Raw genomic sequence first — 19,755 nt, 5'->3', positions numbered from 1 at the left:
AGACAGTGGCCGGAATTGAACCTGGGTCCCAGGCGCTGTGAGGAAGCAGTGCTAACCACTGCCACTGTGCCATCAGGATAAAGACCACTCCACTGGCACATGAAGAAATTAGACATCAAGGATAAAGCAAGATCTGAAACAGTGAGCGCACTTCTGGATCTGGATTCCGAGGACTGGAGCACGAGCCTCATTACTTCCAACATGATGGCTCGACCCAGCCCAGGCAGTCAACAATCTAGGCTCCCACAGTGGGGTGGCCTGGCAGGCTCAGGCAACCCCAACCTCTCTTGATTGACATCATGAGCAGGATCACACAGATCCAGAGGTTGGAAGGCCATCCCAACCCCCAGACCTCGGAGACTGCATTAAATGTGCTCTATTGAATATGAGCTGCCCGTCCTCCAGATCAAAATTTCCGAAACATTGCAGCCAGATCTCAAACTTGGCTGGTGACAACTCCCTGTACGTAGCAAGAACTATGCAAGCCAAGAAAAGACAACAAAGACATCTGCACAAGGATAGAAACTGAAAATTGAAAGATGATCAGAGCCAGAGATCGCAGAAATGCAGCCGCTCCCACACTCATCACGTGATATCCATGAATTTTATTTTGCATCTGAATCATTTTAATCAGGCTACAGCCTAAGAGCCCACTCAAAAGTGATTTATTCGGGATAATGTTGGGAAATAATGAGTTGATTTAGGCAAGGACTCTCATATTTTTAATAATCTTTATTAGTGTCACAAGTAGGCTGGCATTAACACTGCAATGGAGTTACTGTGAAAATCCCCTAGTCACCACACTCCGGTGCCTATTGGGATACACTGAGGGCGAATTCAGAATGTCCAATTCACCCAACAGCACGTCTTTTGGGACTTGTGGGAGGAAACCGGAGCACCCGGAGGAAACCCACGCAGACACGGGGAGAACGTGCAGACTCCATACAGACAATGACCCAAGCCGGGAATCGAACCCGGGTCCCTGATGCTGTGAAGAAGCAGTGCTAAATACTGTGCTACCGTGCCGCCAATTAAAACCTCCTGCGTTACTCCAGCAAAAATTGCAGTATTGGCAAATTGGGTTTGCAGTTTTCCTGTGGACCATGCAGTATTTCCTGTGTATCCAGGATGAGTTTCCAATATTCTTTCTCGGGTTTCTTGTAATGATCATTGCCAGGAAAAAGTATGGAAACAAATTTGATGAAGGTTTCTAAAATAATGAAGGGACTAGATAAGCTTTTAAGTTGTTAGAAAACTGATATATCATCATTAATCCTGACCTCCAGCGATTTCCTGATTTTTCAATATTCCATCGTTGGCTGTTGCACCTTCGGCTGCTTAGGTTTAACAACCTGGAATTCTATTCCTAAACCTTTCCACTTTTCCTTTAAGAAACTCCTTAAGACCTCCTTTCCCCTGTCCTAATCAATTTTGTTTTGATTGCGCTATTCTGAAGCACCTTCGGATATTTTATTGCATTAAAGATGCTATATGAATCCATGTTGTTCATATAAGTTGGTTAGTGTGTGCCAGGGGTCATGCTTACAAATAGCTAAAGGGCAGAACTATGTTGGATGTTAGGCGGCTCTGTTCAGAGAGAATGGAGGACCTGTCGAACAGGTTGCTGGCTTATGCAACAAATGCTGATTCTCTGAATTCCTTCAAGCGAGAGCTGGTCCTGTTTATGGTTGGGTCAGAGTACACCTGGGTACAAGAGCTAGGCGTCCTGCTATGTAAATCCGAGCCAGTGTGGTCTCCTGAACAAGTTTCAGTTGCTGAAGGTGGCAGAGGGAATTGACCATTTCCCCCCCCCCCCCCCCCTTAATTTTGTTTGCCTCTTCCATTTTTGCTGGGTGTGTGGAGTGTATGGATAAGGAATCACAGCCGTGTGAAGTATGCTTGGCCTGCAGTGTGCCTTTTCCTGCCTGTCAGTTTCACTTATTGCTGAATTGTTTGATGCTTCAGGTAACAAATGGAACAATGGCTGAACTTTCTAAAGCTGCGTCAAACCCACCAGCCAGCAAGGTCCCAGGTCTGGATATTGACTTTTGCTGAGTTAGCTGATCTTATTTCGGGTAGCGATGGTGATATGACAGTAGGATTTAGTGCTCTTTCACTAGTAGTAATAAAACTAGCCATGGTCTGTCCTGTGGATGGCTATGCATTCTTTCTCCCTTGAAGTGTATTTACTTCATTGAGGAAAGCATTGGGCTTGTTGGGTGCCCACAATAATTAGGCAGTCTCCCATTATCAATTTGTTACCCGTGTATGGATCAGCAGCCTTGTAGGTGCAAATTGCCGCAAGAATTCCAAAACTGGGTCCAAATCAAAATCTTTCATTTTATAGAGCACTTTTCACCATGCCAAGACTTTGTACTTTGCAGCCAATGAAGTAATTTGTGAAGGGTAGTCACTGCAGTAATGTAGGAAGCGCAGTGGCCATTTTGCATGCAAGGTCCTGCAAACAATGTGACCATGACCAGATCATTTTTTTCTTCGCCATATTGGTTGAAGGTAAAATATTGGCCAGAACACTCCGATACCTCCCCTTCAAAATAATGCTATGGTATCTTTTACATCCACCTTGGTTTAATGTCTCATCCAAACGATCACATCCCCAACTGTTTAGTACTCCTTCGGTACTGTCGTGGAGCGTTGGCCTGAGATTTGTGCTTGAATCTTGAGTTGGGCTAGAATCAACAACCTGACTCAGAGGCAAGATAGCTCTTGATTACATCAAGTTAGATGCCTATTTCTGGACTAACATCAGCATGGGAGCGTAATCACTAAGAGCTGTGCAGCACTTCAAGATCAGTGCCTGTCCTCACCATCGTCTTGGAGCAACTTAGTGTGACCAAGAAATGCATGTTTCTCATGGAACACATGCAGGAAACCATTTTTATTTTAAAATAAAGTTCAACCCCTGATCCTGAGAGATGTGGAACACGCTTGCAGATGAAACCAGTGATGCTGAACCCAAGAGATTATATGCATAATATCTGATATTTGTAACCAGCTCCAAGTAGGAGAAACTATATCACAGCGTTTATATTGCTGTGCAGATAAATGCATCAGCTGTTGCACATGCACAGTCAATCCCACAAGTGAGATGACCAACAAATATCCCTTCTCTTTCACTTGGGAGCAGGATCAGTGACCCATGTTGGTGTTTGTCCCAATATGAGTTATCACCTCTTATGAGGAGAGGAGTGTAAACACATGAGGGGAACAAATAAAGCTTTTGTTTAATAACAAAAATTACACCAGATTTAGTGTTGCACATTAACCATCTTGGTCTAAAAATCCAAGAATAAATCTATAAGTTACCCATTGCAAAAGTGGCAAAGTTCGTTCCAGGCCAGAAAAGATAACCCTATCCTCATTATTTCATACACCCTGCAGAGTTCCAGTTTTTAAAAAATCAATTGAACAGTTAATGAATTGTTAACAAACAGCATGTTTGCTTTCCTATTTATTTATTTGCAGATTCCTAGCTATTTCTTTTGCTGGCTGTGCGCATTTAAATGTTGCTACGAATTTCTGCATCATTTATTAATATTAGGGTTCAGTATCAGATTCAATAAAGTTTGAATATGATAATGGCTTGGAGTTTACGGTCAGCAACAAAGGAACAGCCCTTAATATTTACTTCATTGACAGTTGCCTCAAAGTGTTTGCGAGGTTTTTGAGTGGAAAATTACTCTAATCCAATGCTTAATCCATTGTGGTGCCTTGTACAGGACATCTGGGAGACCCGTCAGAAAGCCAGATTGATAAATTCTCACTCGGATGTATCGAGTCTAAACTAAGCAGTATAAATTGTTTTTAAACCATGTAGATGAAATAAGAATGAGAAAAGACAGATGGTTTTGAGAGTGAGATAAAAGAGCTATGCAGAAAACGATTAAAAAAGGTTTCATTTTTTAAAGTATCTCTAATACTAATTAATGTATGAAGGCATTCATCTCCACACTTGTAAAATTAAATTTTGAGGGCCAGAAAATGATGCTTGGCAGTAATTATTACTCCATTTAAAAAAATGGACTTACTCCTCAATATACCAGTTTCTATGTTTGCTGCCGTGCCCACTCATAATGCTTCAAAAGTAAGCTATTTGTTAACATTTAAAACAATACCACAGATTCAAATGCATTTTCACCTTGTCTATGTTGTGCACACAGGGGATTCAACACTTGATTCATCTGGAAAAGCTCAACCTATATTATAACAAGATTGCAAGTTTGAAAGATATTTTCCTCCTTCGAAATCTGAGCAGCTTGAAAGAACTTGACCTGAGACTGAACCCTGTGTCCAAAAATGAATCAGACTATCGACTTTTTGTTGTCCACATGCTCCCCAACCTTAGAAGATTAGGTAAGTACCTTGTCGGCTGCAGTCACCAACTTTCCTTTCTCAGCTGTGGTTTACTGGGAGTGCTCGCCACTGTGTCAGAAGCTCACGGATTTGAGTCTCCATCCAGACCCTTGAGTACATATTCAATGCTGGTACTCCCAGTGCCAGCACCAACTTAATCTTTTGGTTAAGACGTTAAAACTGAAGCCCTCTGGGTGGACATAAAAGATTCTGTAGCACTATTTGACAAAAAGCAGGTGCCTTTTCCTTGCATCCCGACCAATATGTATCTGAATCTTTTCGTTAAGACATTAAAACTGAAGTCCTCTGGGGTGGACATAAAAGATTCTGCTGCACTTTGACAGAAAGCAAGTGAGTTTCTCCAGATGTTCTGATCAATATTTATCCCTTAGCTAATATCATTAAACAGAGTATCTGGCCTTTATCACATTGCTGTTTGTGAGACCTCGCTTTATGCAATTTGGTTGCAGTGTTTCCTACATTACAAAAGTGACTGCTGTACTTCAATAAGAAAGTTAACTGGCTGTAAAGTGATTTACAACAATCTGGGGCAATATGAAAATGCAAGTTCTTTTACAGATTATGTCAATTCACTTATTTCATTGCTGAAGAATAAAAACACATGCTGTTACTTCATTTTAATGAACGTGTGATTTTTGATCATACCAACCTGTAATATAGCATGAATGCAGTAGCTAAATACTAAGGAGGGGAGGGTTGAGGTCGGTGAGAGGTGAAAAAAAAACCGAGTCAAATTGCTCTGATTCAAGTCATAAAGCACATCTTTTGTAAAATACACATGCTTCAAAATGATGTCAGTCATAGCAAAGGGAAAGTTAAAAGTATTTTTGGCGACGACTTCCGGTGGCGGCTATGAAGGAGTAAGTCGCACATTTGGTGGCTCCCGCTCGGGTCGGACTTTTGGACCTTTTCCCCCATTTTCTCCCGGACTGGAACTGTAATACAGAAGACAGAGGCAATTATGTACTGAATTCCCACAACGGTGCATGGAGAGAAGGACTAGAAGTGCTCATAAAGGCAGAATAAGAAAGACTGAGACGGCTTGGGCTGAAGCTGCAGCGGGAGACAGCATGGCGGAGGACCGGACCTCTGGTTTATCGACCCAGCGGTCAACGGAGCAGCTGATGCAAGTTATTCAGGAAAGCTTTGCTAAGCAGAAACGGGACTGCTTGGACCCGATTTTTTTTTTTTTTTTTTTTTTTTTTTTTTTTTTTTTTTTTTAAAGTCGATTGAGCGGCTGGAGCTTGTATAGGTCGGTACCCCCTACAGGGCCGGAGAGGATGAGGCACTTCTTGGGAGTGCTGAATTTCCCAAAGGTAGATGGGGAGCTGGTAGAAGGGTTGGGGGCCCCGATCGGGTTGGAAGAGATAGTGGAGGGTCTGAAGGCCATGCAAGCGGGTAAAGCCTCGGGGCCAGACGGGTACCCAGTGGAGTTTTACAAAAAGTTCTCTGGGATATTGGGGCCGGTGTTGATGAGTATGTTCAATGAGGCAAGGGAAAGATGGGTGCTGCCCCCGACGATGTCACAGCCCCGATTTTGCTGATTCTTAAGCAGGACAAGAACCCGGAGCTGTGTGGGTCCTACAGGCCGATATCCCTGTTGAATGTGGACGCCAAACTGATGGCCAAATTTGTCCTCCAGGATTGAGGATTGTGTTCCGGTTGTTGTTGGGGATGACCAGACTGGGTTTGTTAAGGGTAGGCAGTTGGTGGCCAATGTAAGAAGGTTGTTAAATGTGATGATAATGCCCCCGGAAGGTTGGGAGGTGGAGGTATTGATCGCAATGGACGCAGAGAAGGCTTTTGATCGAGTAGAATGGGAACATCTGTGGGAGGTACTGGGACGGTTCGGATTTGGGCGGGGCTCTATTGACTGGATCAGGTTGCTGTATCAGGCTCCTGTGGCAAGTGTACGGACGAATAGGACAACATCGGACTATTTTAGACTGCACTGGGAGACGAGATAGGGATGCCCCCTCTCCCCACTGTTGTTCGCGCTAGCTATAGACCTGTTGACAATTGCTCGGAGAGCCTCAAGGGGCTGGTCCGGGGGGATGGAGCACAGAGTCTCGCTCTATGAAGACGACCTGCTTCTGTATGTATCGGACCCATTAGAGGGGATGGAGGAAATCATGAGGATTCTAGGGGAATTTGGCTTGTTTTCGGGATATAAGCTAAATATGGGGAAAAGTGAGATGTTTGCGGTCCAGGCGAGGGGACAGGAGAGGCGATTGGGGGAGCTGCCGTTTAGAATAGCAGGGGGGAGCATTAGGTACCCAGGCATTCAAGTGGCGCGGGAATGGGACCGGCTGCATAAATTAAATCTGGCCCAGCTAGTAGACCAAATGAAGGACGATTTTCGGAGATGGTATGCACTCCCGTTGCCATTAGCTGGGAGGGTGCAGACGGTGAAGATGACGGTCCTCCCGAGATTCCTGTTCGTGTTTCAATGTCTCCCCATCTTTATTCCGCGGTCCTTTTTTAAACGGGTCAACAAAGTGATCTCTGGCTTTGTTTGAGCGGGCAAGGCCCCGCGGGTAAGGGGGGTGGTGCTTGGGCTGAGTCGGGGAGAAGGCGGGCTGGTGCTGCCAAATTTTAGTGGCTATTGCTGGGCGGCGAATGTAGCCATGATCGGGATGTGGGTGGTGGGGGAGGCATGGGCGCGTATGGAGGCGGCTTCATGCAAGGTTACCAGTTTGGGGGCGTTGGTAACTGCGCCTCTGCCGTTCCCGCCGGCACGGTACTCCACCAACCCCGTAGTGGTGGTGGCCCTGAGAGTCTGGGGGCAATGGAGGAGGCGGGGGGGAGCATCGGTCTGGTCCCCGGTCTGTGGTGGTCGCCGGTTTGCCCCGGGAGGTGTAGAAGGGGGGTTCCGGATGTGGCGAGGCCAGGGGTTGAGAGGATGGGGGATATGTTTATAGAGGGGGGCTTTCTGAGTGTGAGGGCGCTGGAGGGGGGGGGTTTGGGTTGGCGAGGGGAAACAAATTCAGGTGTCTGCAGGTGCGGGACTTGCTGCATGGACAGGTGTCGGCCTTCCTGCTCCTGCCGCTGGGTGGGGGGGGGTTCGTGACTGGGTGGTTTCCGGGGGGTAGGTGGGAGAAGGGAGCATCTCGGACATTTACAAGGAACTTATGGGGTCAGAGGAGACGCAGACCGAGGAGCTGAAGCGGGAGGGGGAGCTGGGAGGAGAGATGGAGGATGGACTATGGGCGGGCGAGTTGAGTAGAGTCGACGTGTCCGCAACATGTGCCAGGCTCGGCCTGATACAATTTAAGGTTGTTCAGCGGGCTCACATGACAGTGGCCTGGATTAGCAGATTCTTTGGAGTAGAAGATAGGTGTGCAAAATGTGCGGGAGGACCAGCGAACCATGTCCACATGTTCTTCGCATGTCTGAAGCTCGGGATTTTGGCAGGGGTTTGCAGATGTCATGTCCACGGTGTTAAAAACAAGGGTGGCGCTGAGTCCAGAGGTGGCGATTTTTGGGATGTCGGAAGACCCGGGAATCCAGGAGGAGAAAGAGGCAGACGTTCTGGCCCGGAGACGGATACTATTAGTTGGAGGGACTCAAAGCTCCCGAAGTCAGAGACCTGGCTATCGGACATGGCTAGCTTTCTGTGTTTGGAGAAAATCAAGTTCGCCTTGAGAGGGTCACTGTTAGGATTCGCCCGGAGGTGGCAACCGTTCGTCGACTTCTTTGCGGAAAATTAATCGTCAGCGGAAGAGTGAGGGGGGGGGGGGGGGGTTAGTTTAGCTTAGAGTAAGGGTTTAATAACGGTGGGACCTGTAAGGGAGGGAGACGGCCTTTGCACTATGTTTATAGTTTCATGTACATTGTTTATTGTGTTCATAGAATTTACAGTGTAGAAGGAGGCCATTCGGTCCATCGAGTCTGCACCGGCTCTTGGAAAGAGCACCCTACCCAAGGTCAACACCTCCACCCTATCCCCATAACCCAGTAATCTCACCCAACACTAAGGGCAATTTTGGACAATTTAGTATGGCCAATCCACCTAACCTGCCCATCTTTGGACTGTGGGAGGAAACCGGAACACCCGGAGGAAACCCACGCTAACACGGGGAGAACGTGCAGACTCCGCACAGACAGTGGACCCAAGCCGGAATCGAACCTGGGACCCTGGAGCTGTGAAGCAATTGTGCTATCCACAATGCTACCGTGCTGCCCTACCGTGTTGTTATCATACCAAAAATACCTCAATAAAATGTTTATTAAAAAAAAAAGTATTTTTGGCAGAGTGTTCATACACTAATGTCTGAAAAAGGGCTACGCTATTATGTCGTAATGTTTTTGGTATTTTCTGCTTCAAGGGATTGCTATTTCTGACTAACTACATTTCTGTTAATTGAACAGTATTATGAAATTAAGTTTGAAATGGTAGGAAGGCCCAGCAGAGTGATCGCTTTTGGGAAAAGGTGTCATTTAGAGTAAGAAAAACAGAACCAAATTTTAGTCAGGCTTTGAAGCAAGATTTCAGGCTTTAAACATTTCTGAATGAAAGGTGTTTTGTTCATCTGTGGAATGTATCATATGGTATTTACTGCTTAGGAACACATCATTGGGCCTAACATTACCAAGCTGGTGTTAATGTTCCACACAACACTCCTTCCAGTCATTTTTTTCTGCTCCGATTGATGTATCCTATTCTTTTCTCCATCATTTTTATCTAGCATCCCCTTGAATGCATCTTTGATGGTCACTTCTTGTGGCAGTGAGTTTCACATTTCAACCTCTCTTCGGATAGAAACGTTCCTCCTGATTTCCATATTGGATTTGCTCGTCCTTGTTAATCTTATTTTTGTGGCCCCTCGTTCTGGCTCTCCATGCAAATGGAAGCATCTTCTCTTTGCCTATCCTATAAAACTCTTTCAAAAAGATTATCAGGCTCTTTTTAAAAAAAAAAGGGTTCCAGCCTGTTTTATCTTTCCTGATAGAACTCTACCAAAATTAATAATAATAAACTTTATTATTGTAGGCATACATTAACACTGCAATGGACTTCCGGTGACGGCGGGCGGGAGGCGGCCGCACAATGGAGGGCTCCCGGTCGGCAACGGCATTTTCGGGGCTTTAAGCCCGGTCCCAGGGTCCGCGGAGGCGGCAGAAGAAGGGAGAAGGCACGGAGGAGGCACAGTGAAGCCACAGGAGGAAAACAGGAACAAAGAAAAATGTCGAGGGTGAGCAAGAAAACAGCCGAAAAGAAAACAGCTGGAGGTCTGTCAGGGAGTGGAAAGGTCACCGCAGGGTCACCAGGTAAAATGGAGGCTGGAGCACCAGGGAAGGCCGCACTGCTTACGGCTGAAGAAATAACTAAGGTGATGGCTGCGGAATTTGAAAAGCAGTTGGCGCAGATTACGAAATGCATGGAGACGGTGAGGAAGGAGATGAGGGAGGTTTTGAGTGTGCTGGTGGAGGAGGCGGTTTCCCCGGTGAGGACGGAGGTGGCGAGCGCAGTGGTTGAGGTGCGAGAGCAAGGGGAGGCGCTGAAGGAAGTGGAGGAGACGTTATTGCAGCATGGTGATCAACTTGCCTCGATGGGGAAAGAGATACGGAAGGTGATGGATACTAACAAGGATCTGCGAGGAAAAATGGAAGACCTGGAAAACAGATCCAGGCGACAGAATTTGAGGATTGTGGGGCTGCCCGAAGGAGTTGAAGGACCGAAGCCGACTGAGTACTTTGCCGCGATGCTGGCACAATTATTGGGGGAGGGGGAGGATCCCTCCCGATATGAACTGGATCGGGCTCATCGGTCGTGGAGGCCTATACCAAAGGCGAGTGAGCCGCCAAGGGCAGTGACTCTGTGCTTCCATAGGTACAGGGTGAAGGAGAAGGTTCTGAGCTGGGCCAAGCAGAAGCGGGTGGTGCAGTGGGCTGGAGCTGGTATACGTATATACCAGGACTTTACGGTGGAGCTGGCAAGGAGGCGGGCTGCCTTCAACCGAGTGAAGAGGGCACTGTACATTAGCAAGGTGCGGTGCGACATTGTATATCCAGCGAAGCTGAGGGTGACTTACAAGCTCAGGGACTTTTATTTTGGAACGGCGGAAGCAGCGGAGGAGTTTGCGAAAGCAGAAAGACTGTGGCAGAACTGACAAATTGAGGAATGGCCATGTGCCGATGTAACCTCATGACTGTATTTTCTTCTTTTTTGTATCACTGCGCGCGGGTGTAGAGATTAAAGGAGCCAATGTGGTATATATTTGGACAAGGGAAGGGATGGGTCTTTCACTCGAAATGAGAGTTCTTTGGGGTGTAGGTGGATATGCGGGGTTTGTGTGCTAAAAGGGGATCTTTGGGCTTTCCTAGGGCCGGGCAAATGGGAAAGGGACCCGGGCGGATTAAACCGGCTTAAACTGACCACACTGGCCGGTTTAAGCCGGCCAGTGAACGGGAGTGAGGTGGGGGAGGGGCTGCGGCCATCGGAGCCTGGCAGAACAGGGTCCGAGTGGTCTAGCCGGGGTGGAAAGTTGGGGGGAAGGAACTGAGGTTGGGAGGAGGAGTTTTACAAGAGGCAGTGGACAGGAGGAGCTGGAGACCTGCGGTGGGGGGGGCGGGGGGGGGGGAGAGCTGTGCAATATTAAGGGTGACTACGGTTGATCCCTGATTCCTTTTTGCCATTTGTTTATGTAAACATGCGGGTTGGGGGTTGGTGGGTAGATGGGATCATTGTTATTATGGGGACTGACGTATCTTGCTGATTATTGTTTATTGTTGATGGATGTAAATGTGGGAGAAAATGTGAAAAAGGAGGAGAATTTTTAAAAAATTCTTTAAAAAAAAAACACTGCAATGACGTTATGTGAAAATTCCCTAATTGCCACACTCCGGCTCCTGTTTGGGTACGCAGAGGGTGAATTCAGGATGTCCAAATTATCTAATAGATAGAAAAAAAAAACCGGACCACCCGGAGGAAACCCACGCAGACACGGGGGGAACATGTAGACTCCACACAGACAGTGACCCAAGGCGGGAATCGAACCTGGGACACTGGCGCTGTGAAGCAACAATGCTAACCACTGTGCTACCGTGCCGCCCACTGAGGCCTCTTCTCAATGGCCTCCATATCATTTTTATAATATGGACACCAGAACTGTTTACAGTATGCCAAAGTATGTTCTAACCAAGGTTCAACATAATCTCTCTGCTTTTCAATTCTATCCCTCTAGAAATGCATCCTTGTGCTTTGCTTCCCCGATTTGCATTTATTTAAGGCTTCATTAACCCACGTTGCTACTTATTCCAAAATTGCGTTGCTGTTGTATCTCATTTCGACACACTCAGGTGATTTCCACTCCCGTTTCTGGTTTGCGGGATTGACGGCGGGAGCAGGAAATCCCACGGGAGTCCCAAAACGCAATGGAATTCTCGACATTGAATGTTGGATCCCCATTTGAATACATTTAGGTCTATTTATCAGGTCTTTATGCCTGATAATCACCACCCCCCCCCCCCCCATTAGTTTGCCCATTCATGTTAACGTGAGAGTTCTCTGAGGTGAATCACGACAGATCCCCCACAACTCCCACCTGGTGGACAAACCTCACTGGAGGAGCGCAGTGGAGTACATCCCCTTGGGGAAAGGAGGTGATGCCTGGACCCTGTCCCCTGGAACCGCCCCTGGCACTGGTCCCAGAAATGGTGTTCCATTTGGGGGGGAAGGGGGTGTTGCGTGGTGAGTGGATTCCATTGGGGGATGGGGTTGTTTCTATAATCACTACTTCACATTGATCTATATTGAAATTAATTTTGTCACAGCAGTCTTCTGTATTGCAGAAGTCTACTGTAGTAAACACACAATTTAGTCTCGTTGGAAACTTTTGGCACGTCCTTTCAATTCTTGAGTCCACATTTTTTATGTAACTGCTTAACTACAGTGGTTCCTGCACTTGCGGAACAACACTGCTGAGCATTTGCCCGTCTGAGATGTGACCCTTATTTTCTGTTTGTTAGTAGCCAGTTTGTTATCCATTCTTCCAGCCCAAATATGTGTAAGTTAGGTTACAGGGATAGGACGAGGGGAGTGGGCCTATGTAGCGTAAGGAACAAAGAACAATACAGCACAGGATCAGGCCCTTCAGCCCCCCCGAGACTGTACCAATCATGATACCAACCTTGGCCAAAACCCTCAGCACTTCCTAGTGCCGTATCCCTTTATACCCATCCTACCCATGTATTTGTCAAGATGCCTTTTGAATACTGTTACTGTATCTGCTTGCGTCGTAAATCCTTGTCTGTCCCCTTATCTGTCCTTTTTGGCTTTTAACTTTTGTATCTGGACGATTACTGAAGCACCCCAGTACGAGTGCTACATGGTCTAGCTCAAGGAGACCCCCCAGGGCAATGTTCTATTTGGATCCATCCAGTGATGTCACTTTTGATGGACTTGGCGAGCAACCAATCGGCTCCACTGAAATCCCAGGACTTGGCAAGTAAACTTGTTGTGGATAGATCTGGATTGTTCCAGAAGGTTCTGACCAAGAAGGCAGACCCCATTTTTGTTTTCCTGTTTCGTTTGAACCAAGAGAGGGGAGACATAAGGTATGGATTCTCCCTATCATCTTATGTCTGGTAATTAAAGCTAACCAGCCTATGAAAGTTTCACTTCTGATTAAAAGACTAAGGAAGTCACAGTGCTGATAGATTTCTTCTGCAACTTATCTCTCTAAAGGTCTTGAAAAAAGTAGCTTTTTCTCTCTCACTCTGCACTACAGCCAGTTAAAACCCGCAAGAAGACAAAACCAGTGGTTGATAGGGAGAGTGGTTGGAAAACCTCTTAAAAAGATTCTCGGGTAGAGAACTTAAATTTTACCTCCGTGACACGGAGAGCCAATTTGGTGGCGGCCAGTCAGGATTGAATCGACCTGTGGGGGAATCTTCATTGTGAAGGCCCAGATTGCTAAAAGTAAAAGTGACTCCTCGGAAGAATTCCTACAGCCTGCGAGAGCTGGTTGAAGGCACAAACCAGAAGTTCCGATCCAACTGGTGGGTTTCAAAACTTGGAGTTCGGGAAGCTAGCCGACTACAAAGACTAGAACCTCAGCAGCAAAAATATTCACCTCACGCCCTTTTAATCCCCATTGTTTTGCTTCTTTCACCTTCCCACTGTGTCTGCCTTGTGTGGGTAGAGCGTGGGATGGTGAAGTGGAGTAATTAGATCAGCAGACCTTTGTTCTGTTATCACCATTACATGTTTATCTCTTGTTGTAAATAAACAGCTTTTTTGTGTTCTACTTACAAATATGGTGCCTGCACGTCATTGGAGCAATGGAGGGCCAAAGATCCCAAAATACTTTATATGAATTATTGGTTAATTCACTTAGGTTGGAACACGGGGGGCCTGTGGGGCTGGAATTGACCGCTCACTCACCCAGGGTGCCGTTAGAGTGGGCTTCCTTTTCAGAGGGTCGGTGCAGAATCAATGGGCTGAATGGCCTCCTTCTGCACTGTAGGGATTCTATGTTCCATGACTCCACGTGCTCTGGCTTCAGTCATGGGTATACACATGGTTCCTTATCACAGAACATTTGAAAATTCAAATATGTTAAATCAACTGCTTTACATTTTACCTACCATTTCTGTTAATTCAAACAATTCAATAATGTTAGTCAACTGTGGCCTTCCCTATTTAAATTTGTGCTAACTGTTTCTGGATGGTTTTTCTATTGCACTTGTGAGTAAGGCTTCTATTTGCTTTCTTCTGTCTGTACATAGAGGTTTCTTATGGCTCTATACAACAACAAAACTTACCATTATGTTGCCTAAAATAGGATCCCTACACCCACACTTGAGATTTGCCCCGAATGGGTATATCTCACTGGATTTATTTTTATTGTTCAAAAGGACAGTCTTCCGTATCTTACTTTCCAGAGAGCTTTATGGTTACTTTTTTTGAGTTTTAGGTGGTTTATGTGATGATGTGCAGCCAACGGCTCTGTGATTGTTGATGCTTGCATAGTGGAGTCTTTGAAAAATGTTACTGAGGCATTCAAGATTCCTAAGGAAATAGAAGAGGTTTACAGACAATGGAGATCTAACATAGGGCGGTATGGTAGCAGAGTGGTTAGCACTGTTGCTTCACAGCGCCCGCGACCCGGGTTCGATTCCCGGCTTGGGTCACTGTTTGTCTGGAGTCTGCACGTTCTCCCTGTGTCTGCGTGGGTTTCCTCCGGGTGCTCCAGTTTCCTCCCACAGTTCAAAGGTGTGTGGGTTAGGTGGATTGGTCACGCTGAATTGCCCCATAGTGTCCAACAGTTAGGTGGGATTGCTGGGTTACGGGGTTAGGGTAGAGGTATGTGCTCAATCCAAAATACTTCTATCCTACACTAAGTCCCGCTCACCCATCGCTTCTGCTGTCCTTTATTGTCTCCTGGTCCCTAAAGTATCCAATCTAAAATTGTCTCTAGGTAGTTAAATTAATTCCTGGCTCTCCCTTTGCTCTCTCTGTAATTAGAAAAGGCTTGTCTGGAACAACAGAGTTTTAAAACCTATTGAAGTATCTAAAATATCAATATGTCGCTTTGAGAGCCATGAATTACAGCTTTGCATGAGAATGGCTGCCTGGGAGGACTTCAATTTCCCTTTGTGCTTCTTTTGACATCCAACTGCCTGGTTGATTCCTGCTTACTCTCGGTTGCAGATGAAGAAGTTGCCCCACTTGCTGTAGTTATTTTTAGGACCGAGCAGTTAGTTTTTTGTAAGTCACTCTGCTGTGTCCTGTCAATTTAAGGTGTTAATGGAAACTTCGGACAAATAGCTTTCTTCTCTGGGTCAAACTGGGCCCAGACCTGCTTTCATGTTCCCAAAAATCAGTTCCACCTATACCTTTTGGAGCGAGGCAAAGGTGCCTTCTTGCTCTTACTTAAGATTCACAGACACTTTCCAGGTGGGGTCACTGGAGAGCAGTCGGGTTCAAAGGTCCTGGCTAGTGTTTCTTCTGTTTTCTAAGGACATTGAATCTGAATTGGTCCTGTGATACTAGTTGCAAACACAGACTAGGATTCAAGTCTAGAACTTCTGGTCTTTTTGGCTCCGTTTCCCTTACCGATGAAATAATTGGAACTGTTATAATTCAAAAGAATTTAAAAAATAATTTCAACCATGAGAACTGCAATAAGTTACACAGTTTCCATTTGGTAGGGGAAAATAAACTGATCACTAGACTTCGGTTTGTACAAAGCAACTAATGCGTGCCATGCAACTCGGCTTACAGAACATTGTGAATGATTGATAATGATCCAATTGCTTCCACAGTTAAAGGGTAGAAGATTTGTTCTGGAGATGCAGTAATGGACGTGACAAAGCATGTGCAAAAAACGGGATTCTCTTTTGTAGATCACCTAAGCATTAAGACCTGTGCCAGAAGTGTAGCCACTGGAGCATCCGTTGAATGTTACGATGACCTCTTAATCTATTGAGCTGCTCAGATCTGCATGAATGGGGTGCCGTTGCTAATCGTGCATAAATTAGTCCATTTATCTCATCAGAGTGTCGACATTCATTAACTAATGTTCTAGGATACACTTGAACAAGAAATCAACTTTGTTTCAAACACAAAGCTGATTAAACTGATTTGACATTGAAATGTCTTTATGACATCAGAGCAGTTACTGTGACATGAAGATACAGTGGACATTGAAGTACCAGTTTATACATTTACTGATGCAATTACTTGAATGAAACTGAATTGCATCAAAGGTAGATAACAAGGATGCCTCATTGCCTTGTTCATCTATTCTGTGGCAAAGTTACACTGCAGTTCATAATACAATAGCTGCTTTTCTAATTTTTCTTCTGGGTAAGTGAAAGATATTAAGGTGTCTACTGCACGGCAAATTTTTTTAACTTCATTAAATTTACAGCTAGGTAAATATATGACCAGTGACAACATTTAGATGTGAATAAATTATGGGGGGGATTTTCAGCCTGCTTTTAGTGTTTTAGTGTCGGAGAGAACTCTCCAGAGAGATTACCATTTCCGATTTTTCCCGGTCCCCATCACTAGGTTCACACCCACAAAGTGCGAGAACCTCATTTTAATGGATTTTAATAAATTTAAATATGATTCGCCAGCACCCCCCCCCCCCCACATGATTCCCCCCTCCCCTCTGAATATTCAAACCCCACTGATGTGATGTCACATCGGTGAGGTTTGCAATAGCTTCTTAAAATGGGATTTAATCAAGGGGATCCCTCCAGCGGCATAGAGATAAGTATAACCCCTAGGAGGGGAGGGACATGTGTGGCACTGCCCGGCGCATGTTGGCACTGCCAAGTAGGCACCGTTTAAAGATGGTGGCCCGTTTCATGTGGATTCGGATGCTGGTTCTATCAGGTACTGCCTCGGCAGAATGATGGCATAAAACACGCCCACTCATTTATTTTTCTCCGAGAGGCTCAAGATCTGGAGAGAAAACTGGTCTGTGAAACTGGAGAGCTCCACGCTGGGTTTTGGTCTGAGCCTGATGCTGAAAAAATATGGTATGATTCTGCTCTACATTTCTACCAAAATAATGTTTTCAAATTTCAAAAGCAAGACAGCAAGGTTTGAGCTGTTTGCAATTCTCAATAGCGCTTGTCCACTTCTAACTTTCTTTGCGACTGACTAAAGTTCACAAGTATTTAATTGGCTGTCGCATGCGTTCGGATGTTCTGAGGTTGTGAAAGGTGCTCTATAAATACAAGTCTTTCTTTATGATAACAGCAGTGGTCAGTTGGTAGCCTTTCATCCTACTCATTGTAATTGTTCTGCTGGACCTCACTCAACCTAGCCACGTTTTTCTTTGCTGTGGCAGTTTAATTATTTGCTCCACTTTTATTTTGGGTTGTTCTTCCTGATGTTACCAGCACTAGGCACATTTACTGTTGTGTGCATTCACCTGGCTCCTGTTTTGGAATGGCACCATAATTCTGTCACTCAACATCACCCAGCTGCCGTTTGCCGTATGTTCGGTTGCTGAATATTTAGGATTCTCCTAATGCACAGCAAATGTTTCAGCAACAAGTGCAAAATACAGATAATACAGTACGTGCAGTGATGCAACACTGACCATTTTGAAGGGAGTAATATTACTTTATCCTCCATTTGGTAAGACTACAGCTGATCAAGGTAGCTGTATGTGTACCCACACTATCCATGCTCTTTATCATCATCTCACCAGCAAGCGTCTTCAATTATTTTCATTCTCTTCGGACATCATTTGTAAATTAATTTATTTTGATTTCAGTATGGCATGTTATGCCTGTGCATATGGTACCTCAATTGATTCTAATTAATCTCCTTCCCAGTTCATTTTAGCATCTAAATATGTTTACAATGAGAAAATCCATGCAGGAGCAATGTTTCTAGATGTCCATCACGTCATGTGGTGCGGCATTGCTTCCATAACTACAACCTTCAGGGAAAGATTGATATCAGCCAGCATTGCCCCGCTACAGCTATCACTACTTTGATTTTAATCAGAACAAGTCAACATGAACCATTTTGGAGCATCAGTACATTGTCAGTCTTCAGTTTCATCAAGTGCTGGAAGGAAAGGGAACGCCTCAGCATTTGAGGGCCAAAACAAGGAGAACTGCAGACAAACTGTTCTGGTGATGTAACAGCAGGATAGAAGAAGTACCCTCCAGTTCCAAGAAATTCTTGTTCATTTCCCTACTCTGTAATAAATGACCGCTGCTAAAGGGGCAAGTATTGGAGTAGCTATGGGTGACCTCACTCTCACTTCCTCCTGGGAAATGCCTGTTATCACAGGCTCTAGCACTTTGTCAGTGTGTGCGCTTGATGCCTACAAGAGAAATCTGTAGTTGATGGCAGGAGGTTTCCTCTCCACATTTGTGTCATTTTCTAGCCTTGTGGCTTCCGTATCTCAAAGGCCCACGTAACTATCTTCCTCCAGCCTCTGACTGACTTGCTTCTGATAACTTTCTATTTTATCTGACAGTGTCAGGTCAGATTATGACAATTATGCTACTTTACCGAACTAAAAAAGCAGTGGTGCTGTCGTGCTGAGAGACGGTCAAGATTGTCATAAATATGCAATACAAATAATTACCAAAGGAAAATGATTGTAGGCAAAGCAAACAAATGGAGCAGAGATTTGAAGAAAAAAGTATCTGATCTTTAAAAAGCCTACAATATGGTGAAGTACCCGGAAGTAATTCTGAGTTGTGATCAGACACTATGACTGCAAAGATTTTTCCTCGTGACACTGCAACATGTTCAAAATCTTGTTCTCCAGCGAAGCTGAGAGTCTGTCAACAATGCTTTCCCCCAAACTTTCCAGGAACGAAAATGCTTTTTCTACACTGTTTCATAGTGAGTATGTGCTGTTCTTTGTACCTAAACCTACAATTGCTGATCCCTTTAATAAAACAAATTGCGACTTCCGGGTGCGGCGATGACCAGCTGAGTCGCACGTTTCGGCAGCTCCCGGTGAAACGGACTTTTGGGCTCTTGATAGGAGCCCCAACGGCAATTTTGACGGCTAAAAACACTGTGCGGTAAACCAGAAGGGAATCCCCCCTGGATACGGATGAAAAAAGGAGGAGAAAGTGGCCGGATTGCAGTGGATCCTTTAGAACAGCGGCAAGGAAGACAAGCAAAAACCAAGATGGCGTCGGAAGGTGGCAGTTTAACATGGGGCCCTGAACAACAAGAGTTCTTGAAATGCTGTGTGGAAGAGCTCAAAAAGGAAATGAAGAAAGAGCTGTTGGCCCCGATACTACAGGCGATCGAAGGGCTAAAGGAGGAACAAAAGACCCAGGAGCGGGAGCTTCGGGTCGTGAAGGCAAAGGCAGCCGAGAATGAGGACGACATACAGGGCCTGGTGGTGAAGACGGAGACGCATGACGCACATCAGAAACGATGTGTGGAAAGGTTGGAGGCACTGGAGAACAACGCAAGGAGCAACAACCTGAGGATTCTTGGTCTTCCTGAAGGTGCGGAGGGAGCGGACGTCGGGGCATATGTGAGCACGATGCTGCACTCGTTAATGGGAGCGGAGGCCCCAGCGGGTCCGTTGGAGGTGGAGGGAGCATACCGAGTGATGACGCGAGGACCGAGAGCAGGAGAAATTCCCAGAGCCATAGTGGTGAGATTCCTCCGTTTTAAGGATAGAGAAATGGTCCTTAGATGGGCAAAGAAAACTCGGAGCAGTAAATGGGAGAACGCGGTGATCCGCGTTTATCAAGACTGGAATGCGGAGGTGGCGAGAAGGAGGGCGAGCTTTAATCGGGCCAAGGCGGTGCTTCATAAAAATAAGTAAAATTTGGAATGCTGCAACCGGCAAGACTGTGGGTCACATATCGAGGGAGGCACCACTACTTTGAGACGGCGGATGA

At 45.6% G+C, this 19,755-nt stretch overlaps 1 protein-coding gene across 1 annotated transcript in view; it reads left to right on the top strand.

Moving 5' to 3' along the window:
* The window catches only part of cep72 (centrosomal protein 72), a 215,751-nt gene that overhangs the window by 36,236 nt on the left and 159,760 nt on the right, over positions 1-19,755 (top strand). The window contains exon 4 of the mRNA XM_072509868.1: positions 4,182-4,374. Coding sequence (XP_072365969.1) covers positions 4,182-4,374 — 193 coding nt within the window. The remainder of the gene's footprint in view (positions 1-4,181; positions 4,375-19,755) is intronic.

Source organism: Scyliorhinus torazame, chromosome 6 (assembly GCF_047496885.1).
Source record: "Scyliorhinus torazame isolate Kashiwa2021f chromosome 6, sScyTor2.1, whole genome shotgun sequence".
Classification (NCBI taxonomy): Eukaryota; Metazoa; Chordata; class Chondrichthyes; order Carcharhiniformes; family Scyliorhinidae; genus Scyliorhinus; species Scyliorhinus torazame.
The sequence above is the reverse complement of the archived record's forward strand: the minus strand, read 5'-3'. Positions and strand labels throughout refer to the sequence as shown.